This window comes from Pseudorasbora parva, chromosome 1, assembly GCF_024679245.1.
Source record: "Pseudorasbora parva isolate DD20220531a chromosome 1, ASM2467924v1, whole genome shotgun sequence".
NCBI lineage: Eukaryota > Metazoa > Chordata > Actinopteri > Cypriniformes > Gobionidae > Pseudorasbora > Pseudorasbora parva.
In genome coordinates, this window is record NC_090172.1 from 11471952 (window position 1) to 11499797 (window position 27846).

Here is a 27846-nt window from a genome sequence, read left to right on the forward strand (position 1 = left end):
TCAACTCTAATTCAGTCAAACATGTCCTGTATCCACCTGTCAGGTGTCAGGGGAGAAGCATCCATCCACTTAAAAGGGATGAAGGATAGCCCGTCTGGCTGGGATCGAAGTAAAAGCTACAACCTTGCGATCTTGGGCTGTCAAAGCAGGTCTAGAGGAAACCCCAAAGAGGGGTAGCAAGGGATCAGGGTTTATATTAGAGTTGAAAGCTTTTTTAAGTGCGTCAAATACACTGAAACGAAAAGTTTCCAGCTGCAGTCCGCTCCAAAACATCTGTAGGTGGCTAGCAGGTGAATGGTTGCAACGGCTGCAGGTGGCGCTCCTGTCAGGAAAATAATTGACAAATTAGGGATTGGTTAAGTGGGATCTGAATAGTATTATTTAAACTGTATTAAATTAAACTGGCACATGTGGGAGAGGAGTTTACCTGGTTTAAGATGTTACGCCATAGATTCTCTGAGATAAAAATGATTTTGTGGTGAAGTAAATACTACAGTATAAACGAATATAATTTCTACATGAGTAAGTTAATTCAAGCAAGAATTTAAATGAAGTAAATTCTGTATTACTACTAAAGTCAAGCTTGTAGATATGAAAGCATAAATATCAACATTACAACTGTTTTATCATTGTTTTTGTTGTTAGGTTTAGTAACTTGCCATTTTGTTACATTTGGAGTTCATTTTTTACACAAAATGACACATTAATACTCAAAACGATCCATCAAATGTTATCATCACTGAGTATTGTGTACCACGTAGGTCTCTGTGTTCACGTGTCGGGATACTTCTATTATGTAGATATCTATTGTATTATTTACTCGGATGTTTCTAAGTAAAACATACACTTTAAAAGCCTGGTTTAATTCAGATATAATGTCTGAGTGAGTATTAAGTATTGCATAGGAGAAACAGTAAGAATTCCTCAACCATTTAGGCTACTGGCTAAATTAAAATTAGGGATGGGCGATACCACTTATTTTGTTTTCGATACCGATACTTTCAAGGCCAGTTTCACGATACGATACAATACTTCTAAACTGAACTTTTAAACCATTGCATTTATTAAATTATTAAAATTATTAAGAGTAAAATGGGTAAAGATACCCACATAAGGCATTTTAACATTCAATATGCCTTAATTGCAACTTATTAGATCATATATTTTTTACACATTTAAAATGCTTACTTTTTGTGGAAACCACTAGTTGAACTACGGTCCTTGTAGTAAAAAAAATAAACCATGGTTCATTTTCATAAGGGACTGCCAGTGATAGAATGCTGCACCCATAAAATGCAACATTGTGAACATTGTTCTGGGCTGCGCTTTCAAAAGCATCAATGGTTTATAAAAATTTTGGAAAATGCAGCCCTGTTTAAATAAAGTGTCATCAGTGTAAGAACACTCTGTGATTGATTGGTTCTGTCTTGCAGCATTTGCGTGCGTTCAGATCATGGTTGAGATGAGCAGGAAAATATTTCTATACTACACAATTATTCAGTAATATAGGTTATTGGTATTGTATGCATAAAATTATATTTTTAAATAAACTAAATGAATGGTAAAAAAAACAACAAAAAAAACACCTTAGTATCGATATTTTTGAGTATCGATACTTTTCGATGCTCACATCAGTATCAATACTTCATATCGATGCACTCATCCCTAGTTAAAATCACTTATTTTCCTTGTTAATTTTACTTAACTTAGTACTTAATTCCATGTGTGAAATTTACTTTAAAAAGCTGCATGCAAAAACTTGCAAAAAGAAAAATGTGCATTTTAATTATTTTTTTTCCAGAGTAGATTGTGCACCCAAGTATCTTTAAGAGTGTCAGTATAGGGTCCGCATTATTTTAACTTATTAATCTATTCATTTTTTTCATCAAATTTAGTTAAATCTTACAATATTTTATTAATGTTCATAAGAATACTGCTTAATATTTATTTTAATTAATAATGTTAAGTGCAGTACAGCACTAGCTTGACTCCAAGTGAATGATGAGAATGTGCATATTACCCAAGTACAAAAGAATACATTGCAGATACTAATTGTAGGTTTTGGAACATCAAGAGACTACTTTATGTGTAAAATTGACATTACATTTAAGTGAATTGTCTTCATCTGTTGTGATATTGTTTGGAACAGAGAATTCACTTTACATTTGTATTTTCAAGCACAATGATGTTCTAAAAAAACAAAGACAACAGCACCAGATGATTTAAAATTATGAAATAACATGTCTTTATTGTCCGTCAGGATACACAGCTTTCAAACACAAGTCTAAACACACAGAGGAAACAAACGGATGAATTTGTGGCCATGTGCTGATATATCAACATTCACACACAAGGCTATTGCCACCATATCAAGTTATGAAAAATGAATCCTATGTAAGCAACTCTTTCAACCAGAGCATTAGGGGACTGTTTAGTCTTTCAAATCTTCAGTAGGAGATAGTGACTCACTCTTCTCTGCAGAGGCTTCTTTCCTAAGGCTCTTGATGCATTTATCGAGTCTCTTGATGCACAATGTTATATCTTCTTTGGTTATTCCAATAGCAGAGGCTGCATTAAGGTACGGGCAGGGATAAGAATCTGTGTGTGACATGAATCCTTTGAACGCGTGTCCGCTCACTGTCTGTTCCACACCCAGTGGGACAACCCTGCAACAAAATTTTGCATGAATGAACATGCCATCTGATCCATTTCCGCATTGCTTCTCCTACAAAAACATCACAGTTTTGCTCAGTAGTTAAGGTTGGGTTTAGGGGTAGGTTCAGGGTTAGAACCTAGTTAATGCCCAGTTATTGTAATAACTAAAGGACTGTAAAATAAAGTGCTACCCAAATCTTACATGCTTTACATCTGTACAAGTGATTGAAGTTGACTGAAAATAACAATTTTCATATTTAGTTTATATTATAGCAGATAATATTATATTAATGAAATAAAAGGCCACATAATGTATTTAAAGAAAATATACTTTCATGACTATGTTTGGTAAAACTTTATTTCTGTGTCCTTGTTACAGGGACTTGTTACTGTATTAATAATTATAATTTATGCATAATTATATGTAACTAACCCTAAACCAAACATTAATCCTAACCATAAACCTAAGTACAAGTATTTAATTATTATTAATCAGTACTTAAATGTATAATTACACTGTAACAATGACATCTTAAAATAAAATGTAAGCCTATGTTTCTTAACACACTTAAGTAAGTGCACTTTATAATAAGGTCAAATTAAAGGTTTGACTTTAAAGTACGTTATAACTCATTGTTTTAATAATCATGCTTTAAAGAAGTACACTTGTTTCTATGTGTTTACTAACATACCGTGCATCTGGAAAGTATTCACAGCACTTCACATTTTCCACATTTTGTAAGTAAATTATTCCAAAATTTATTAAATTCATTATTTTCCTCAAAGTTCTACAAACAATACTCCATAATGACAATGTGAAAGAAGTTTATTTGAATTTTTTAAAAATATATAAAAAAATTAAATAAAAAGTACATAAGTATTTCACAGCCTTTGCCCGATACTTTTGTTTATGGCACCAATTACAGCCTCAAGCTTGGCACACCTATTTTTGGGCAGTTTCTCCCATTCGTCTTTGCAGCAGCTCTCAAGCTACATCAAGTTGGATGGGGAGTGTCGGTGCGGAGCCATTTTCAGATGTTCAATCGCATTCAAGTAAGGGCTTTGGCTGGGTCACTCAAGGACATTCACAGAGTTGTCCCATAGCCACTCCTTTGTTATCTTGTCTGTGTGCTTAGGCTTGTTGTCCTTTTGGAAGAACCTTTGCCACAGTATGAGGTCCAGAGCGCTCTGGAGCAGGTTTTCATCAAGGATGTCTTTGTACATTGCTGCATTCATCTTTCCCTTGATCCTGACTAATCTCCCAGTTCTTGCACTTGAAAAACATCCCCACAGCATGATGCTGCCACCACCATGCTTCATATAGGGATGGTATTGACCAGGAGATGAGCAGTGCTGGGTTTCCTCCAGACACGACGCTGGCCATTCAGACCAATGTTTCTTATAGTCTGAGAGTCCTTCAGGTGCCTTTTAGCAAACTCCAGGCAGGCTGTCATGTGCCTTTTACTGAGGACTGGCTTTTGTCTGGTTGCTCTACCATGCAGGCCTTATTGGTGGAGTGCGGCAGAGATCGTTGTTCTTCTGGAAGTTTCTCTAGCTCTAGGAAACTTCTAAACTTCTTCCATTTACAGCTGATGGAGGCCACTGTGCTCATTGGGACCTTCGATGCTGCAGGCATTATTCTGTACCCTTCCCCAGATCTAACATTTCAGAATAAGGCTTTAACATAAAATGTTGAAAAAGTGAAGCGCTGTGAATACTTTCCGGATGCACTGTAAGTGTATTTAAAGAGTGTACACTTTCATGACTATGTTCAGTAAAACTTTATTTCAGCATTATTGTTAGAGGAGCCTGTTACTGTAGTGATAACTATAATTTATGCATAATTATATGCAACTAACCCTAAACCAAACCTTAACCCTATAGTAAGTAAAAGTAGTTAATTATCATTACTCAGTACTTAAATGTATATAATGTATGTATAATTACATTGTAACAAAGACATCTTAAAATAAATAAAATAAGAACTGTTTCTTAACACACTTAAGAAAGTGCACTTTATAATAATGTCAAATTAAAAGTTTTACTTTAAAGTACGTTAACTCATTGCTTTAGTAATCTTTTGTCACGCTTTAAAGAAGTACACTTGTTTTGATGTGTTGACTTAACTTACTAATGCACATGGAAAGTACATGATTATAATTTTGGCGGTTGTGTTATTCGATATAATAAAATATAAAGTTAATATATTTTAAACGTATGCGAAATTGCAACTTTAATACAAATGTGTAATTACAAATATTTAAATAAATGACATACGAGATTAAAACATGTTTTATGTCCTTGTGCTATGGTTTTCTGTATGGATGACTAGCTATACCAAGAATCCTTCTACAAAAAAAGGTCTACAACAGAGTCATCCAAGGAAGAGTCATCATGTCCTGCCAAACTTCTTTTCTTTATTGACGAACATGATGCAAGCCGGCAAGGATGAATGATGGAACCATTTTCAGTAGTATCGAAATGGTAGTTACTCCATAATTTATTACTAATGAAACTTTATACATTAATCTGTCTTTTCTTAAAGATTTCCTGAGTATCAAACATATTTTTGATGAATGCACAAACCGAACTAAGATGTACCATATCTAATGTTATTTGGTCAACACAAGTTCTCAAGACTTGTTACAATTAGTTGTGCCATCGTATTAATTACTTCTATAATGATTAATTTCTAACCAACAATCATAAATAAAACTGGTCCTCTAAAAGATTAATGCGGAGTCTCTTTCAAGCCAAAAACAAAACATGAGCCAATTCAGAGTTTTACACAGCTCTCTCCAAATTCACTTCAGACATTTGGTTCAGTCTTAAATTATCATGTCACATTTATTCATTGCACATCTATCACCGGAGATATAGTGCACAGTCTGTGACAGACTAAAAGGAGGTGGACAGGATAATGCAACAAGATAAACCCCTGAGAATAAGAATGACTCCCATTTAAATAATGCAAGTGGACAGCAGAAAGAAAGTTTCATCAATATTACAGCAGATCATCTAGTGCCCAGCAGAATATGGTAACACTTTTTTTACAGTGTCCTTGTTACACTTTGCATGTAGTTATTACAGTAAAAACAATAAATTATGCATGATTACATTGAAACACTAAAACAAACTAATCCCAACCCTATAAAAGTGCATGTAGTAAATTATTATAAAAGTATGAAATGTGAAATTACACTGTAACAAGGATACTTTACAATAAAGTGCAAACCAAAAATAGAGATAGCTTTGGGATGAAAAATATTGAGTTAGTCAGCTTGTTTACAGTACACCAGTCAATTGGCCCCGTTTTCACTTGGTATTAAGATGCGTTTTGGCGAGGCAGAAACATACGCGTTTACACCTGGTGTCTCTTTTGTCCACTTTCAACCACTTCTGCCCAGAGATGGCAGAAAACCACAAAGTGCATCAGCTTTTGTTTCTGCTCTGACAGCCGAGACCATGCCGAACATTGTGAGTGTGTTATAAATCAGGAATAGTGAGAGAACATTGTGCTTGGTACTTTTTACGTCTTCAAAGCAAACTTGGGTCTTTAGCTGACAAAGTTTAAATCCCATCTAGCTAGCGTGCTTCCCATAATGTTTACGTATTAGGTCAGCAGGAGGAGAGTAGGCAGTCTTTTGTGCTGTTCGAATGCATTCGACCACATGAGTGTTTACACTATAAAAGCAATCCAGTTGGAAGTGGTCAAGATCAAAATGTTTTACTCCGTTTACACCATAGACTGTAAAATGAGACGGACGACGCGCCTTGACTTTCTTCCGTTGAAGTAAGTAAAGCCACCAGTGTCCAAATATAGTGCTGACATCTTAGGTCTCGAGTCTTGAAGCAGAGTCTGCGAAGTAGTGAGCGTGAAGTGGAACTGTGATATTAAGGTCTCGCCCACATTCCTGCCTAAATCAACAACCTTTTGTGAAATAAACAGTTATAGAAATGTAGAAATTTAAATTAAAGGTCCAAACTCTTCCAAAGAATGTCCGTTGGTGCCTCAGTGACTACTTTGCTCAGAGAAGCTGTCAATCTCAGCTGTCTACCATAACGTCACACCCCCATTTTTATAGCCATAAATAACTTTTAAAGTTATTTAAAGAACGAACACTTGAAATGATATCAGTGTGATTAAACTGCCTAACATGACATGAAATGTTTGATTGTTTTGTTTGTCTATGTAATGGAGAGGGCAGGGTATATGAACTATACTGCATCCAGTCACCTGGGGGCGATCAATACACTTTGGCTTCACTTTTCAGGATTTGTGTGGCACAGTTGGTTTACACCTGTAAGCAGGGCCTGTATTTAGCGTGTCCACTTCAAGCCTGCTGCACCCCTCTCATGGACGCGAGGCAAAGTAAACAATCAAATTACACTTCAATTTGTTTTCCCCCCAAAGTTAGTTTATGTCATTGTAGGCAGATATAAGCACGATGATTTCATTTCAAGTGATCGTTTTTTAAATAAGTTCAGGATGAAGTCGCATCGTCCATATATTTTTACGGCCTATGGTCCACTTGTGATCTGATCGATCAAAAGGCACAATACCAGGTGTAAACAGAGCCAGTGGGGCATGCAGTTCATCACATTTAGTTCTCATCTGTGTGAACTTGAGGAGACTGAATTCACATCCACTATACTTTTTCTAATTTTTGCTTTGAAGATAAATTAGAGGACAGAATATATAAATATACCAGAAGGCGGCAGTGAACAGTGGCTCACCTGGCCCCAGACACCTGTCTGGTGAAGAGCATGGAGCCCAGCTGAGTGACTGCTGCATTACTGTGCGTCTGGAGATGGTTCAGTGACATAGCTGTAGTGCACAGGGAACAACAATAAACACATTTTCATACATTTGCTTCAATTTTGTACATTAGATTTAGTTTGAAAACTGAAAAACAATGGAAGAGACAATATGAAGCATTATACATTAGGCATTTATACAAGCAATCATGCGACTAATAAAAATTACATTACAATGCTGCTCCCTGTGAAAAAGAAGTGCAGTTTATTATACTTTTTAAAAAGTATTTAGTACGAAAATAATATACATTAAAATAATATATTTAAGTGTGATCTGAATGTAATATTTTCAGACACTTATTTCATGTTTAAATTACACAGCTGAACTTCAGAGTGCTTTTTGACCCACTTAAGTAGGACTTAAGTACATATTTTTATGTAATTGTATACTTATATTGTCTTTGAAATATGCTTAACGTCTACTGCTGAATGTACTGACAAGAATTTATATAACTAAAATACAACTTTCTATAGAAATTGCGGACCCACTTTATATTAGATGGCCTTAACTACTATGTACTAACATTGTAATTAATCATTTGATACAATGCACTTATTGTGTACATACATGTTTTTACATTGTACTTACATTTTAAAAATGCCAGCATGTAATTACGCCTGTAATTAATTTCTGTAGTTACATTTGTAATTATACAGTTGGCACTTCCCTTACACTTAACCCTACCCTTAAACTGACCCACATCACCACACCTGTCCCCAACCCTACCCATATCCACCTCAATATCAGCAAAAGTGCTTTGCAATACAATTTGAACACAGTAAGTACATTGTACTTATTTTTTGATGTAAGTACATAGTACTTAAGGCCATCTAATATAAAGTGGGGCCGAAATTGCATTAAAGTATATGTCAGGCATTTAAATATATTTGTAATTACACATTTGTAATGATAAAGTTGCATTTTTGTGCACTGGAAAAAAATAATACAATTAAAAGACACAAAATAATCAAGCAAACTAATACACTTTATCTTTCATCTAATTTTGTAATTTTTAATTGGAAATAGGCCTATAATTTACATGATTCATGTAATGTAATTAGTAACTATCATTGTGAGCAGACAAGAAATATTAATGAAGCCTTGTTCATCATATTAGGCATAAGAGTAATTGTGAATTTGTATATATTATGAATACATTTAGTACACTTATTTACCTAGCATTCATAGCCTTCAGTAAATTAACATGTCTAAGAAAGTGATTTATAAAACAAATTACCCTATGTTTACTTTTGTCACGGACAATAACTGAAACTGAAAAGACTATTAATCAAAGCTCAACTTTAGGAGGGGAAGAGACATGGCAAGATAAAGAGACCAAGGAGAGTGGTGGAAATGAGGAGAGAGCAGGCATTGCCAAATCATCTACTGCCCACTGACTTGTTATTAAAGCTATTGTTATCCAATTTTTTTTTTTTTTTATGATTGAGAAAATTATTTCTCTCATTAATGTACACACAGCACCCCATATTGACAGAAAAACAGAATTGTTGACATTTTTTCAGATTTATTAAAAAAGAAAAACTGAAATATCACATGGTCCTAAGTATTCAGACCCTTTGCTGTGACACTCATATTGAACTCAGGTGCTGTCCATTTCTTCTGATCATCCTTGAGATGGCTCTACACCTTCATTTAAGTACAGCTGTGTTTGATTATACCGATTGGACTTGATTAGGAAAGCCAAACACCTGTCTATATAAGACCTTACAGCTCACAGTGCATGTCAGAACAAATGAGAATCATGAGGTCAAAGGAACTGCCTGAAGAGCTCAGAGACAGAATTGTGGCAAGGCACAGATCTGGCCACGGTTACAAAAAAAATTCTGCTCCACTTAAGGTTCCTAAGAGCACAGTTGTATCCATAATCCTTAAATGGAAGACGTTTGGGACAATCAGAACCCTTCCTAGAGCTGGCCGTCAAGCCAAACTGAGCTATTGGGGGAGAAGAGCAGAAAAGAAGAACCCAAAGATCACTGTAGCTGAGCTCCAAGGATGCAGTCAGAGATAGGAGAATGTTGTAGAAAGTCATGTATCACTGTAGCCCTCCGCCATTCGGGGCTTTATGGTAGAGTGGCCCGACGGAAGCCTCTCCTCAGTGCAAGACATATGAAAGCCCACATGGAGTTTACAAAAAAACACAACAAGATGGTAAGAAATAAGATTCTCTGGTCTGATGAGACCAAAATAGAACTTTGTGGCCTTAATTCAAAGCTGTATGTGTAGAGAAAACCAGACACTGCTCATCGTCTTTCCAATACAGTCCCAACAGTGAAGCACGGTGGTGGTAGCATCATGCTGTGGGGGTGTTTTTCAGCTGCAGGGACAGGACGACTGGTTTCAATCGATGGAAAGATGAATGCGGCCAAGTACAGGGATATCCAGACTGGGCAAAAGGTTCACCTTCCAACAAGACAATGACCCTAAACAAACACGTAAAATAACGAAGGAGTGGCTTCACAACAACTCTGTGACTGTTCTTGAATGGCCCAGCTTGAGCTCTGACTTAAACCCTTGGTATGAAAAACTTGTTGCATCTTTCCCCAAAAAGACTCATGGCTGTATTAGATCAAAAGGGTGCTTCTAATAAGAGAAAAGGATCTGAATACTTAGGTCCATGTGATATTTCAGCTTTTCCTTTTTAATAAATCTGCAAAAATGTCAAGACAATTCTCTGTTTTTCTGTTAATATGGGATGCTGCGTGTACATTAATGAGAGAAAAAAAATTAACAAATGATTTTAGCAAATGGCTGCAATATGACAGAGTTAAACATTTAAGGAGGTCTGAATACTTTCCATACCCACTCTATATAATGAAATGAACTGATATGCCATTTTACTTTATGCAATATTGGGTAAATGGCCATACATGGGTAGTGCCATTCAATACAATGCATCTAGAAACTGCATATAGTCTGAATATTAATGTGCTCTTGGGGCAACATGCAATGAAAATAAGAGGTGTAATAATGGGGCTAGTAATTGGCAACATTTTCATTATAATATCTAAAATGTCATAGAATTACTGATGTATAAAATTTCTTTCCCTATTTATTTGTCTCCCAAATGTCTGATAAACATGCTCTATTGGGAACATGTATGAAATCAATGCCCTGTTTTGTAACAGTCATATTTTGACTAGAAACCCCATAATATTTGATTTGACCTGAAATGTTGATTTATGGCAAAAGGTTGAAAAATAGTCAGATTTAAATGATAATTAAAAAATATTATCATAATTAGTGCCATCACTAAATTTAAAATGTCAACCATTTTTATAGACCAAGGAGTTGTTGTTGTCATGGTGAAACCTCCAAACATTTGATATCGCTGGGAAGCCCTTTTTAAAGGACACCCAGACTTAAAACTTTGACGTGTGCTGTCAGAGAAATTCACTAAAATATCATGTGGATAAAATCAGGAGGATAAAAGCAGCAGTAGCCCTCTTGCTCATATGGCATTGCACTATACAGTACATTATGTATCATTCCTCACCCAGTGATATTGGATTGTGTGGCGTGTGCAGCAGTCTCTCCCCGTGCCTCTCGGCTAGAGCCTTCAGCTCCTGTGCCAGGTGGCTGTACAGCTCCTGCAGGCCATACAGAACTCCAGTTATAAATAGCTCTCCACTTTACATAGCTTTTCCAGGCAGTCTTACATTCTGTTTTCTGCTAATGTAGCATTTCTGTGTCTGCTGGCCTATAGTACACCCACCACCTGCTTCATTCTCCAGCCACCCTAGCTTACTCCTTTCCAGGCAAAGATGCAGCCTGCTTTACCATCTGAAGCTGTAATGTAATTGCGTCAACAGAATCAGCTGTGTTGGCTGCGCTGTGGTCCACCACTGGGATCAATTACAAATGAACTGTGAGAGGTTACGGTCCCCTATTATGACGCTGTTAGTAAGACAGTAATAAAACACAGAGACAATGACCTGCTGTCTTTGACAGTTCATTATATGCAAAAGCCTACATTATGCAAATTAAATTAATCCTAGCAACCAGATGGAGAACCCTAGCAAACAAACACCAATGCCCTAGCAACCACTCACAACACTGAAAAAAAAAATCCACATATTCTTTCTCTTTTAGCTAAAATATGTTAGACCACCAAATCTGAGACTGACCACAGAGAACATCTTATGATTTTTTATGATGTTTTACATTATTAATAATCCGGACACATTTGCAGTAAATCGATATCCTCTTAAGTTCCTTATTACATGATGGCTAATGGTATTTTCCTCCATGTACTGGAGTCTCATTGGGACAATATGCCCACCTTCAAGTGGTTCTCAACCAGGGGGACTCCTCCAAGGGGACCACAGAATGACTTATTGTTAGGTGCAGTAAGCAATTTCTGAGGAACACTGCTGATATTTGAAATCAACCAAAACAAAATACACTCTTTCCTTCGTTGCTCTGCCCCTAAAAAGCATAACACAATGCAAGGATGTCTCTTTATCATAGTTTTAGCATAATAATGTGAAGATGATGAACGAAAAGATGATGAAAATTAAGAAAAAAATGAATATAGAATAAACAAGATCATATCCACTCTCCAAAAGGATTATTAGGAACATACTAATACTGAGTTTAACCCCCTTTCACCTTCAGAACTGCCTTAATTCTACATGGCATTGATTCAACAAGGTGCTGAAAGCATTCTTTAGAAATGATGGAGATTTGTGGGATGCACATCCAGGGCACAAAGCTCCCGTGACACATCCGAAAGATGCTCTATTAGGTTGGGATCTGGTGACTGTGGGGGCCATTTAAGTACAGTGAACTCATTGTCATGTTCAAGAAACCAATTTGAAATTATTAGAGCTTTGTGACATGGTGCATTATCATGCTGGAATCAGAGGATGGGTACATGGTGGTCATAAAGGGATGGACATGATTAGAAACAATGCTCAGGTAGGCTGTGGCATTTATATGATGCCCAATTGGCACTAAGGGGCCTAAAGTGTGCCATGAAAACATCCCACACACCATTACACCACCCCCACCACCACCTGCACAGTGGTAACAGGGCATGATGGATCCATATTCTCATTCTGTTTAATTTTATATTTAATACATATATATATAAAGATTTACAGTTGCATCTCACAGATAGAGATGTACAGTAGAATTTAAGTATGAAATGGAATGAATAAATGTTGGCTGAAATTAAAACTACATAGTCTTCAATATACATTGATTAAAAGCCACTGTATTAAAGTTTGTTGTTTTTTATTCAAGAGCAGTGATTGATTTTCTCGTTGTCTTTTTTTGTTTTATTAACATCATTTTAGAGGTGAACTGTCCCTTTAAGGACAAGTGTTCACTAGGCCGTGCTGCTGTCAATTTAAGACTTGCTCGCATCTCGTATATAGACACACACAATTTTACTTTCACTTTAGACATAACCGACTGTGTTTATACACGTTAACCTTGTGTATTTGACAGTATTAGTGCAGTAAGATTACTTTGTCCATTAATCACGTGTGTTTGACAGGCTTTTAGTGTGTGCGCTTAGTGCATGTAAAACAGTGGATAAGTATGCGAATGAAAAGTTTAACCGGCAAGGCTTTAAAACGCATGCAAATACTGAACTTCCGTGATTGTGAATAACTATAGTGTTCTGTGAGTATAACTCTCTGACACCAGCATTTCAAGCATCGCTAAAAAAAACCTAACTACAGTGCATATGATTGGAGATTTGCTCATATCAGCGCGTAGAGAAAAATAAATCATTAAAGGGGGGGTGAAATGCTGTTTCATGCATACTGAGCTTTTTACACCTTTAAAGACTTGGATTCCCATCCTAAACATAGACAAAGTTTCAAAAACTAATGTTGGACGTTTGATGGAGTATTTCTGTGTTAAAAATACTCCTTCCGGTTTCTCACAAGTTTCGGCGAGTTTTTTTCGAGTATGGGTCTACTTGACGTTAAATAGAGCGGAAGGTCCTTGTATGGGCCGTACGTGCTCTTATCCCGGTAGGGTGCGCGCGCGCGTAACTAGAGGGAGAGAGAGGAAATGCATGGCGTAAACAGTCTCTCAGGTGCAGATCCAGTCGTCCGTGAACACTTATGACGCGCCGCGCTCCACTTTATTCTTATGGGTGACGTCGAGCGACTTCAACGCTTCAGCACAGCATTCCGGGAAGGCAGCGCTGCATTTGAACCGATTTGAACGCAGAAATGACGGGAAGCTTCAAGGCATCGCTTCAGTCGCGTCGCAAAGTGGATCTCCACGGTAACTGCTGTCACAGGACTTCACCAAATCATACCAAAGAAGTGTGTTTTTGACAGAGCGGTCCCAGCGATAAAGGTTCGGTCCTTGGAAGCAGCCGGTGAGTAAATCAACATCAAATGTCTCTGCTATTGGCTACCGTCATAAACATCAGTAAACGATACGATCGCATGCTTCATCATTCAAATGCGCTAACGGTTACTCCATTGTTGTTCTGTTACACTGACTCTGACGTGCAAAACCGTTTTGCTTGCTACCTCTAAGGTCTAACGTTAGTCACATACAATAGTCCATAAACCAAATCATGTCCTCATAAACTGCGCGTAAAGACACACAAAGGCCCCTAAATACAGTACATACCACAGAGACGGACGTCCTGAAGTTGCCGTTTCTCCTGTTCAATTTATTTCAGCCTCAGATTTGATTGTGGATCATTATCTGTATTAGCTGAGATAGCATGGGTTTCTCCACGCTTGAGGACGTCACCGCTTTGCGCGCTTGTCATTCTTTAGCTCCGCCCACACGATACGCCTCCAGGCGCTCGGTTTTTTCCGGAAAGACTCGGTACAGCCCATATTTCTTTTATAAATATGATAAAACTAAAGACTTTTCGGAGATATGAAGGATGCAATACTACTCTATAGTTACTCAAGATTGACATGAGATTGACTGAAACTGAGTGTTTCACCCCCCCTTTAATTAATGCAAAACCAGAAAAAAACGCTATTCACAAGTACGTATTGAACCATGAATGCCTTACCAAATGGTTCAATATTATACTGAGAATTGTGGCATCCCTAAACGACACTGTTCTGTTACTATAGCTAACATCATAACAACAGCATATCTCTTGCCTGATCATAACCCTTCTTTTCCCAGTGATATTCCTCTGACCTTTTCTCTTTTGTAATGTCTCTCAGCCATCTTTCTTTCTACAGTCCTTCTTCAAATCGCTCTTGCTCATACTCTCTCCTCCCCCATCATGAGTGGACACGCCCCCTACTGCTGATTGGCAAAAAAATGTGTTTTGGTGCTCGTTCTGGTCCCCTTTTAACAGTGTTTCTCAGAAATCGCTTACTGCACCTTTCAAATAAATGAAAATTAAAATTGTTGCCTCAAACTTAAGGAAATGTGAAGTACCCCAATTACTAACTGAAATACAAAAGGAAATGTGAAGTACCACAATTACTAACTGAAATAAAACTAAAACTGAAAATTACTAAAAAATTTAATATAAAAATATGTATTTAACTTTAATAAAAACTAATATATACATAATTCTAAGTTAAGAAAAAGCTTCAGTAAAACTGAAATTAAACCTTAAAACTATAAATATGATATATAAAATAATAATACAAAAAATCATATAAAGTTACTAAAAAAGTAATTCAAATTAAAACTAATAAAATTATATAACAAAATATAAAAATAAAAGCCAAACCACAATATGAATAAAAACTAAACCAGCACATAAATAATACTAAATTAACAGTGATACTGTGCAGCTATAACTGGAAGTCATGAAAAATGTAGTCCAGCAGCTCATTGTTTACCTTTCTTTCAGAAAGAAGTTTCTTGTAGCCGCTGGCCCCCAGTGTGAGCATCGTAATGAGGACGTCTAAAGACGGGGAAGCCGAAGCTCGACCTGGACAAGAGCAGATAATCTCAATGACTTCAAAATCAACAACTTCCAATAGTACTGCATTTGAAGTAAATTCATAAAACATTAAAGTAAATTGTAATGCATTAAAGAAATGCTTGTCCTTCCAACACTTTACTGCAATTCATAAAGAGTCAAGTACAAACAAAATAGGGATGCATGATATATCAGTACCGTTATCAGATTTAAAAAAAAAAAATGTATTGGCATTGACTGATATTGGATGCTTATTTCTCCTTATTTAATTATACATGCTTATTTCTGCATTTAGATGGTTTATTGGGGAATAAACCAGTATTGGTTTATTGGGGAATTGGTTTATTGGGGAATAAACCAGTATTGTAATACTGGTTTATTCCCCAATAGTATTGCATATCCTTAACATTTGATCATCTCTGCAGTAAAATCATTTCACAAGCAATATTCACTTGTTTAAAAGTTGAAAACGAGAATCAAAATGTATTTTAGTAAATTACTGGAGTCACTGTCAAGCATTTTGAATCAGTGCAGCAGAGCTGAAGTAACAATGGACCAAATTACAAGCGTTTCCCCCTGTCTACCGTAACTCACTCTAGCACACTCAGTGAATCAATAGTAGTAGGAGTGTTTGGGAATTCCTCTGCAGTGCAGAAAAAAGTGGGAGGGATGTGTGGGAGCCAGCAGAGAGCATTTGTGAAGTGGCACACTGCACAAACAAAACTCTTTCTAGATTTCTAGAGAAATTGTAAGTGCAAAAGGAAATAAATAGAGTACTATTGTATGGATAGAAAAATGCACATTCAGGCAAACCACATTTTACTGTAAATATTCAGCATATTTGAAGGGATAGCAGTATTTTAGTATTGTATTGTATTCAGAATGCATGCAGATTTAAGACATTAAGGCCTGGTTTTACAGACAGGGCTTATAAATGTGCATTGGAAAACAAAACATTACTGGTGTATATCTTGAAAAAACAACAACATTCCACATATTTTTGGACATATGTCAGTGCAAGTTGCTTTCAGTTAAAACAGCTCAAACATGTATTTTATTCCAGAACTATCTTAAAGCAATAGTTAACCCAAAAGATTTAATTATCCCCTAATTTACTCACCCTCATGCCATCCAAGGTATATTTGACATTCTTCTTTCAGACGAATACAATCTGAGTTATATTTTAAAAAATCCTGGCTCTTCCAAGCTTTATAATGGCAGTGATTGGCAGCCCAAAATTTAAAGCCAAAAAAAGTGCATCTTAATAATAAAAAATTCTTAAGGTTTTTGTAAAAAAAATATCCATATTTAACATGTTATAAAGTAAACTACCAAGCTTCTGGCAAACCGCCTTCCCTATTCAACTTATAAAGAAAGTGTAACGCCTCTCGCAGTTCAAAACTCTTGCGCTACATCTGGCGTCATCATCGTGGCAGTTACGCCTTTTCCTTAAGTTGAATATGCAAGGCAGTTGGAAGCTAGATTTTTTCCTTTTAACATGTTAAACGGATATTTTTCTTACACAAACCCATTGATTCGCTTCAGAATGCTTGTGGATGTCCTTGAGCCGTGTCGGTTACTTTTAAAATGGATGGATGCAGTTTTTTGAGGTTATTTTATTAAATTTAGCAGGGGTAAGTTTGTAAAAGTTCGCTCATTTACAACATATTTGCTGTTTAATGAAAATATGCATACCAGGGTACATCTTACTGATCTCCTTAATGAAGTTCTCATCAAACCCTGCGATGATGGCACCACCAACTGGGACCATGAAGTTTTTATCAAGACTTTGGACAAAGGCATCGATTCTCCCAATGCGAGCCCCCTATAAAACCACATCAGAAGCACATTTGGTTTCATTTAAATCAAGTAAATTATTGTAGTAAATTTAAACAGAAAAAGTAAGTTACCTGCTGAATAAGGTGCATACATTTGGAGGACTGCATTCCATAGGCATTATTGACTATGTGAGGAATATCATGCTTTGCACACAGAACAGCAAGTTCCTCTAGCCTGTAAAAAGAAACAAAACAAAGTGAGTAAGTACCTGTTGAAATTTTGGAAATATTACTATGAAGTTTGGAAACATTACTATCTTTTATATTTTTGAAAGGTGTCTCTTTTTGCTAATCAAGCCTGCATTTATTTTATTTAAAAAAATACAGAAGAAAAAAAACTGTAATATTGTGAATAATAATATTGGCTTTCTATTTTAATATACTTTCAAATATGTTATGTCAAATATGTTATTTGATGCAAAGCTGAATATTCAGCAGCATTACTCCCGTCTTCAGTGTTATGTGATCCTTCAGAAATCATTCTAATATGGTGATTTATTATCAGTGTTTGAAACAAATGTGCTGCTTAATATTTTTCATAACCAGTGATACTTTTTCCAGGATTTTAATTTTAAAAAGAATTGGATTTATTTAAATTATATATAATTATATAATTTTCTTGCAGCTTAGGCATTTAATTTTTTCTTCCTTTCTTTTTCCTTTAAACTTTGTCTACATGCTTACAGAAACTTATCAGGCTAAAGATTTGTTTTAGTGAAGAAACATTCTTTTCATTAGTTTTAACTTGCCTGTCAGGGACACGTGGTGCAAAACAGGATGTTGTGGAATGGACACACAGGATGTTCTTAGCACCCAACTCCTCAATTTTCCTCTCCACTTCCTCCATGTCTGTCCTCAGCTCATCTCCTTCTAAGACATTCTCTATCACCACAGGATCAAACCCTTTCAAAAGAGGGAAAACATTTGATGTATTTTAGTTAAAAGAGTCCATTTTAAAATAATTTTCTTCACTAACATAAAGGAAAGCACCATTATGGTCAACTGTGACATATTCGGGTTCCACTTTATATTTGGTGTCTTACAACTACAATGTACTTAATATTAGGTACAATGGTGTTTATTCTGGTCATATTGTATTGTAGATGTATTTACAGAAATTACATGTAGCTACATTTTAGATATGTGCAATAAAAAAAAGAAAATGTATTGTACATAAGTTCATTGTATCAAAATAATTTAAAACTTAATATAAAGTGGGTCCCATATTTTGTTTTTATGGCATTGTGACAGTAGTTGTAACGAAGTATGAATATTATTTGGTGGCATTTGAAGAAAGACACCATGTATTATTATTTTAATTTTAATCTCAACATTAACTTCTACGGTTTTAAGATCAAAAGTTGCATCATTACTTAATTCTAATGATTCTAATTCTATTCTAATTAATTATAAAGCTAATTCAATATATATTACAATAGTATATGAATGACACTAAAATAAAACAGGTTTTCTCTGTGGTGGGCTGTATTGAAAGCTGGCCCTGAATCTTACCAGCAGTCACCATGGATTTGAAACAGGACTTCTGGTCAATGCGAGGCCAGAGGATGTATCGCGCTCCTGGCCTCCTGTGTCTCAGGGTGAGGAAACACAACGTGAGACTCATTCCTGTCGCCATGGGGACCACAAAGCACGAGGACACGCTCCTAACACCTGTGAAAACAGTTACAAAAATGCACAAAAACACTGGATGATCACTGAGGGCTTGCTGTTTGCTTGTTTGTTCTGCCTAGTCATGCAACCCATTATCAAACACGTTGTTTAATGAAACATAACAGAAAGTACCTGTAAATTTCAGCACATCCAGAACTACGGAATTAGTGATTTTATTCAAGAGGCTGGAACCAGCAGCCTTAGGCTGAACAGCAGCAATGTCCCCCGATCGGCCAATGCCATGGATCAGTCTGAGGGGGAAAACACCAAAATCTTACAGTAAAAGCCAGCTTATTTGTCAAAAAAATATATATTTCGAAAATGTCCTTTCTTAATAATAAAGTGCCCCTATTATGCTATTTTAAAGGTTTCTAGCTTTGTTTTGGTGGTCTCCTCCAATACCTTTATATGCATCCAAGGTAAAAAAAAAAATCACTTGAATTTTCTTATTATATACATTGCAGCACTACCTCTTCTCACAGTGTCTGAAACAGTTTGATCAAGGATTCAGTCTCTCTCAACCCCTCTTTTCCACAAGCCTGCTTTACTCTGATTGGTCAAATGGCCCAGTCTGTTGTGATTGGTCTACTTTGCTCTGATTGGTCAGATGGCCCAGTCTGTTGTGATTGGTCTACTCTGCTCTGATTGGTCAGATGGTCCAGTCTGTTGTGATTGGTCTACTCTTTCTACATGAAAGGTCATATCTGAGAAAGCATATTAAGGGCACTTTAAATAATAGTAACAACACACTCATGTGCTGATTCGGTTTGATACACAATACTAATTTCACAATACGATACTTTAAGCAAATCCAAAAGTAAAAATGGTAAGTTTATTTTCTTTATCCTTTCTTCTAAGACATGCTAAACAGATGACAAAAGTACTGTTCATAAAAATGCTAAATGTGGACTGGAGTAGGTTTGGACTTCGAGTAACAGAATAGCTTCCGGAGATTGAGTCCAACCTGTAATGTCTCCTGGCCACCAGGCTGGAGGCGACTCTGCCCTCTCTCTCCCCCACACCACAGTTCCCTAAGAAGTTGTTGCTGTCCATGACGGCCAGCTCGTTTAGAAAGAGCTCTATGGTGCTTTCACTCCATCCCTCCTCTGGACATTTGCCCTACAAGAAACAAGAATTCTAACAGTCACAAGCACTCATTTATGTGTCTACCACCATAATAAAAAAAACATGCTTAAAGCCGGCATTAAAACAGAAGTTGTGATAGTCTTTTCCTTCCCGAGTCAAACTGCTTTTGGAACAAAATATTCTTGATTTTGTTCCTAGGGAATTGATTAGATCGTAGGTAGTTAGGTGTTGCTTACTACTAAATGGAGGCAGATCTGAATGCCAGTTGTGGAGGGTATTTATTTCCACACGTCATGAACACGCATTTAGACACACGTCAAGAAGAGAACATATATCGTTCGGAGGGGGAGAGGAGGATAACGTTTTTGATCAAAGATTATGAGAGCACATGAAATTAAATAAAACAATGATGTTTTCCAAATCATGAATCGATACACTGATTCATAATGGTTCGAATCTTTGTTTTGCAATCGGCCCATCACTAGAAGTCATTGTTTCGTTTTTTTGTATAAACTATTCTCGTGGCTTCATAAAATGATTGTAGAGCCACTGTAGTGAGATGAGCTTTGTAACAACGTCTTTAGTGCCTTTATGGGTCTTGAGAGAGGAATGACATTGGTGTCAAATGAAGGCCTGTCTGAGCCATCGGACTTCAACAAAAATATCTTCATTTGTTTTCTAAAGATGAACGGAGGTCTTACGGGTGTCGAGCGACATGAGAATGAGGAATTACTGACAGAATATTAATTTTTGGGTGAACTAACCCTTTAAAGAGAACACTTTCATGATGCACACTAAAATACACTTGTAAAAAGTGCACGTTGTAATAATGTCAAATTTAAAATCTTATTTTAAAGTACATTTTAAATTAGTTTTAATTTTTGTGGGTGTTTTAATGAAGTACACTTATTTTTATGCGTCTAATTGTTTGATATGTAACTTGCAACTTACTTTATTGTTACAAATGTTTAATTGCAAATGCATTTAATACAAGTTTCAGCAGAATGACGTTAAAGCGTATTTTACCATAAAAGCTTGTCAGTACACTCAGCAATACACTAAAACCATACTTCAAAGACAGAAGAATTTTGAAACTATAAGATGTACTACTTGGGTCAAAAAATTCTATTTGCATCTATAATGAATTTAATGTACATTTAAACTAATATATTTTAATTTAATTGCCACTAACATGTCCTTAGTATCAGAGCCGGAGAGTAATGGAGTACATTTACTTGAGTACAGTAGTTAAGTACAATTTTGAGGGATCTTTACTTTACTCGAGTATCATTTTTGGGGGGTACTCATGACTTTACTCAAATACATTTGAGAGGCAAATATTATCCTCTTTACTCCACTATATTTCTAATCATAACCGTAAGTACCCGTTACTACTTCTAAAAAAAACTTACGGAAATCCTCAATTTGTTGTTTCCCTCTCAAAAGTGCCACTGATTGGGACAGCCTACAAGCAATCACCTTCAGCTTTCCGCTAAAGTCAACTCCCTGGTCAGATTTAGATAAGAGACCAAACCATGGACGAAACAATGGATGAAGGAATGTGCCAACCCGTGATGTTCTTGAGTATGTGGTGTGTTTAACACAGTCAGCTTCAAATGTGGGTGAAACAAATCCATTAAAACACTGACAAAGGTTTGTCAGAGCGTTGTCAGGTGTGCTATTGCCTTGTGGGCAAGTGAGGAATGTTAAATAAAGCAACATGGAGATGAACATTACTTGACCTTTTACATTCTCCAAGCTATTAACATTTTTATAACTCCATGTAGGGCATTTCTGTAAATAAATGTAAGCACTGTGACAGTTGCAATATTTAGAAAATGTATTCTTGTACTCTTGATACTCAAGTACTTTTAAAAACAAGTAGCATACTACTTTCTGGCTGTATGGGTTTTACGTGTACTTGAGTAAAATTTAGCAAGGGGTATCTGTACCTATGATCTGTACTTTTACTCAAGTATTGAAGCTGTGTAACGTACTCTCTCCGCCTCTGCTTAGTATAAAAAGTATATATCCGAAATAAGTAGGCTACTCTTTGTTAAAGTATGCTGAAGTGTACATTTTCTCAATGGTTGTCGGTCATGAGGGAACTGCAAGGATTTTTTCTTGCATCACATGACAGTTCACAGACACACGTTTATAATAATAAAAAAGAAACATATTAAGCAAATACGTTTTGTAAAACAATGGACTTTGTGCACACAGCAATTAATAATTAAAATCAGACAATACAAATGTGCTCAACATGGCATTAATGCTTTTTTTTATTTGCTTTTTTTGAATAACTATAAAATTCCAGAGTAAAAAGAGTGTCATGGCAGACCCTAGGTCTCTTTCAATCATACAGTGATTAACGTTACCTGCTGTAAAAGCACTCGGACGAGCTGCTCATGACCGCGACGAGCCTGCAGACCCTGTCGAACATATGAGGGTGAAACCAATTTTTCGCTCAGGATGAAATTTTCGTTGTTCATGTCCCTTGAGTCTTCAAAGCGCGCTTCTGCGGGTGAATATATTTGCGATGTCAGTGACAAGCGCGTGCTGGTGCTGAGTAATGTTAATGTGCCGCCGACACGACCAGCTGCTGCGTGACACTGCGTATGTCTAAACAGTGGTTTCAGTAATCTGCGCTTGCATGACTGTTACACTACAGATAAGCAGATGTGAGGTTAAACATTTTCTAATGTTTCTGAGACAGCATGAGTTTCAAATCAGTTTAAAGTGTACTGTTTACTTCCAGGTCGAAACCCCTCCCCTTTAATGACGTCCATATTTCAAAATAAAGGTCCTCGACGTCAGCGAGCGAACTCATGCACTGTTGCAGCAGTCAATAGATAGAAACAACTTTATATTATCATTAATATTAGTTTAGTATTATAAATTTTGTCTCATTGTCTCATTTCAAAGGTTGCATGCTCCAAAGGTTGCATTTGTCTATAAATCGGCCGCATGTCTTATTTCAGAACAGTAACCATTATAAAATGTACCTTTATTCCCACGTGAAGCATAAATTATTGTCATTTCTTAAAGCTGCAGTCTGTAATTTTCGTTAAAATTATCCAAAATAAATTATTGAGCAAAAGTACTCTCCAGCCTGATTCGGTAATAATGTGTTATAATTTGAGTGTTACAAGTGGTTTTTAAATTCGAGCATGTATTAAGCGTCATTACATCTGTATGCATAAAGAAAGAGTCCGACTAGTAGGCTTTCGGATGTGAGGATGCTGCAGGTGGCGTATCATTTATAGCCTTTTCTCACTATCTCACAGCAGCTTGAATATTTCTTGGTAAATTAAATGATAAATTAAATTATCATTTTGATGGTGGATTGTAATCCAGAAAGTTCCAAATGACAATCATTAGTGGCACCTGGAGATTCACCCGTAGTGAAAAGCAAAAAATTAGACTTTTAGTAATATTAATTAATATTAAAATTAGAATTTAGAGGTAGGCCTAACACTTATAGCCTACATACTAAATACACACACAATGGTGATGCTGTTTACAATTTGAGAACAAAGTATAAAAATAATTATTTGCATGGTTTGATGTAATATGAGCGATCGTTAGATTTAATCGTTATTTTTTATTGTTAGGTTTGTAGGACGATTTGTTTTGTTTTTTCTCAGTTGGTCAGAATAGAAGTGGCAGGCATGTTACTTTTTCAGATGACATTTTGCAGGGAAAATTCTTATTTTGGTCATACTTCCAATATGGAAAATCTGTGATTCCAAAGTACAGTATCCACACCTGTACTTCGTAAATATAACTGGCAGCCACACATATTCCTCAAAGATTTATTCGTGCGGATGTACAACCCACATAAAGATGATAATTCCGCAAATAAATGCAATTACAGGTTTCAAACAGAGATGGTGACAAAGAGGCAAAACTTACGGACTGCAGCTTAAATTACTTTGGAATGTAGTGGTCAGTTTCCTGAAATGAAGCAGTATGCGGCCGACAAATGGGACACAGACGTTAATTAGCATATCAGTTTTAGATTAATTCAAGGTTCCCAATCCAAACCAAGATCACGAGACCCATATACTGCAATGTTATAGAGATATGTTGCATATAAACAGAGCCGGCCCAGCCACTAAGCGACCCTTGCAATTGCAAAGGGCCCCGTGGCCTGCAGAGGGCCCCCTAGAGAGCGCACGCACCTCGCCTCATCTGTTTGGGGAGGTGTTTATTATACTCGAAGCGCAGACTGGGTGCAGGCGTGATGAGACGTCATGCTCGGCCAGATTCGCCTCGAGCTTCTTCGGTTGCGGTGCCGCACGCAAAGTTACAAAATCTGACGTGCACACCGCCAAGCGAAATTGGGTCTCGCGCACTCCTCGTTGACGCAATTTTTGCCGCGCTCCTGCGGACGCGTCAAGTATAAACAAGGCTTAAAGCTACACTGAAGTTGGCCGTTTGATAAATGCAAGTTAATTCTTCAGTTCAATATTTGTGTCTAAAAAAGGCACATAAGTTCCTGTAGAGATACCAATACACATTCTCCTCTTTTTTTCTCACCTAGCTTTCCTCAGAGATAGTCAAGTTCAGTTTGTGCATGATTACATGATATAACAATTGTGTTAATACTGTATCCTGAATTGTGGATAAGTAAGCTATATATCATGTTATGCTGAAGTAAATTTCTGGAGTGTTAACAAGTAAAAGCAAAAACAACAACAACAACCGTACAGAACTTCAAAACCGTGACCCTAAGCCGTGATACGAACCGAACCGTGGCTTTTGTGAACCGTGCCACCCCTAATGTGTACCTAAAGCAGTTTTCATCAATTTTATTTATTGCTTTTGGTATTTATTCAAGTGTATTTTTTGTTAACAGACTGAGAGTCCATTGCTTTTCTTGTTTTTTGGTTGTTTTGTTAATTTATTGTGGATATTTAAAATGTTTTCCGTATCAGAGTCTTTAGAGATAAAAGTTTATTGATCTTTAAAAAAGGTGTACCTGCATTATTATGCCATTATCATTATTTTAGATGAAAATGGGTTTAGAACGAAAAATCTTATCATTTATCACAATAATTTCTTGACCAATTTCTTGTCCAGCAAAATTTGTTATTGTGTGCTGTTTTTGCCTTTTAAACTCTGGTGTCAATTAAAAATGTTTCTTTGATGGTCAGTGAAAATCACTTTATCAGTCTTTTTATTCAGCAAGTTCATCCGTGTGTGTTCATTGCACTGCACTGCCATTCAGCTCAGTGGTATCATAATTTTCCTGTTAGACATCAAACATGGAACTCAACTCAAGAACTCAAGGTCTTTTATTGACGTTCTGTACATGTTACCACATAAGAACGAAATACGTACTCAGGACCAGCAGCGTAAAAAAAAGATAATTATCATACAGTAGGCTACATAGAATAATTAAAACATAATTTAATAGACTACAAAATTTTAAAGTAGCATAGTAGATATATGTACAGTATAGTTATAAGGTAGTCATTGCTTTTCTTTAGGTCTTACTTAAAACAGTCAAGGGCCTCCAACCAAATTTTGCTTAGGGCCCCCAAAGGTCTAGGGCCGGCTCTGCATATAAAGAAACACAGATGAATTTGAAGTATTCCAATAAACATTTATTTTTGTAAAGTCAGTTTCCACAAAAACTAGATGGGAATGTTTTGTTATTAAAATAAAGTTCAATCAATCTGACTGCTATAACTGCAAAACCTCTAAATAGCATTGAAATGTCTTTTTTCTGACATACTAAATACACCAAATAGTATTTTGCCCTAAAACACGGTTCAGGTTTTAACCCTCTCTGTGTTTTAACATGTTAACTGTTAAGTAATGTTTGCACAATACAGTAGAGAAAATGTGTAAAAATTGCGTAGAGCAACATCTCACTCTCCAAACTCGCACCTGATTCAAAGCACCGCGTCATTACATTTAACAGGCGAGCAGCAAGAAAGATGTGAAATCTACTTCGGATGGATTTTTTTTTTCAGTCGCTTTGCACCGGAATGCACGAAACAAGAAATAAAGACCTGATGTTGCACCAAATTTTGACTCCCGCCAAATGATTAGTTGTGGGGGAGGGGTTCGGATTAGGGGTGGGCAATCAGTTAGTGACGTTTTATTGAGGGGGGTAAATTTGGTAGGGGGTCGAAATTCGGCATGACACTGGAATGATAAGAGAGAGATTCAAGTGATTATACACATAATCTGAGAAAATAGGCACTTAAATGTATGATAGCCGAAACTGTTGTTAAAGGAATTCCTCTGATGCAATATTTGTTTGCAACAATATTTGTTTGAGAGCAACACATCTAAAGCCGTCATATAATGCATTGTAAAAGTATTTTTAATGCATTGATTATGCCTCGAATAATAATGCTAGTCTATTTTAGACATATGACAACAAACCAGTTTCAGATGTAACAAGGAATATACAAATATCATAATGCTTTTTAACTTTGGTTAAAATTATTGAAAACACTTTACAATAAGATTTAATTAGTTAACATTAGTTAATGTATTTATAACTAACAATAGTTATAAATAGCAATACATTTGTAACTGTATTTGTTCATCTTTGTTAATGTTAGTACAAATACAGCTGTTCATGTTAGTTCACTGTGCATTAACTAATGTTTTTTTTAAAGTATTAGTAAACATAGAAATTAACATTAACAAAGATAAATAAATGCTTTTTAATTGCAGTTCATCATTAATTCATGTTAGCTATTGTAGTTAACTAATGTTAACAAATGAACCTTATTGTAAAGTGTTACCCAATTATTTATGAAATGTTATAATGCATTAGAAATGTACGTTCATGAATACCTTGCGTATAAAGGCTTTAAGTAGCGCGTTACCCAATTAATCTTCAGTATGTCCGTCTTAAGGTATGTGTAGTTAATGCATAACCATTGTGTGACTCTTCTGAAAGAAAAACATTCAACTATGAAACTGAATCGGTGGTACATCTTCAAAAGAAAAAAAGAATCATTGTGCATCATTTTTAACTATTACAATTAACAAAAAGCTCATTACATAAGCAGATAACCTGTAAAGAAACTGTGTCAAAGGTCAGTTTAAGTACAGTAATTAATATGATTATAAGAAAGTAATTTATACATTGATGTCATCTAAACAGGAACGTGAGAATGCAACTTCAGTTTGGCAGTGCTGAGGCAGGGTTAGAATGGAGATAGTTCAACTGGTCATTGACAACATCTAATGCTTTCATATTTCCCCTTCAATCCCACCCAATATAATCATCATACGCACAACATCAGGATACTGAAGGGTATCAGGATATCTTTCAGAGATACTGAAGTCACTACTGATTTGGAGAATTGAAAATGTATCACAACATTATGCAAACTATTTTGCTGGTTGACAGCAAACATTACAGTACACGTAAAACTAAACAAATTAATTGGTTCTTAAAAGGGTGGATATGTGCGTTTCGAGTGGAACGTCCTGAAGCTGGTGTCCTTTCCATCTTAATTTTCAGACATCTTGCGAATCATGTAGTTGAGGATGCCACCATGATGGAAATAAGTGAGCTCCACATCCGTGTCAAACCTCATCTTAGCCTGAAATGTTTTCCCTGTGTCCAACTGCAGAAATGAGCAAAACACACCACATTTAGTTATATGGGACAAAGAGAAAATTATATGTTTACATATAATTATAGTGTTTAGCATTATTTTTATATTTTCCATTTTCATATTAGTTTTAGTACTTTTGTTATGTGCTTTTCTCCTTTTAAATATACATGTACCTCAACTTATTTTATTACAGTTATTTGCTAAGACAACATTTCGTAATTTTAATTCTAATTTCTTCAACTGATATTAATATTTTATTTCAGATTTATTTCAAGAAAGAAAACA

At 36.0% G+C, this 27846-nt stretch overlaps 2 protein-coding genes across 2 annotated transcripts in view; both read right to left on the minus strand.

The window, feature by feature from the left end:
• Positions 1-2221: 2221 nt before the first annotated feature.
• sepsecs (Sep (O-phosphoserine) tRNA:Sec (selenocysteine) tRNA synthase) lies at positions 2222-22743 on the minus strand. Its single transcript, XM_067422248.1, has 11 exons — positions 22345-22743; positions 19845-19999; positions 19013-19131; positions 18722-18880; positions 17959-18112; positions 17282-17384; positions 17067-17196; positions 15289-15380; positions 10989-11082; positions 7393-7483; positions 2222-2666 (listed from the first exon to the last, which is right to left on the minus strand). Exons 1-11 carry the CDS (start codon positions 22456-22458, stop codon positions 2432-2434), a joined length of 1446 nt encoding a protein of 481 aa, XP_067278349.1. The 5' UTR covers positions 22459-22743; the 3' UTR covers positions 2222-2431.
• A 2813-nt stretch (positions 22744-25556) lies between these two features.
• Positions 25557-27846, minus strand: part of aco1 (aconitase 1, soluble) — a 30486-nt gene continuing 28196 nt past the window's right edge. The window contains exon 21 of the mRNA XM_067422369.1: positions 25557-27570. Coding sequence (XP_067278470.1) covers positions 27454-27570 — 117 coding nt within the window. The 3' untranslated portion in view covers positions 25557-27453. The remainder of the gene's footprint in view (positions 27571-27846) is intronic.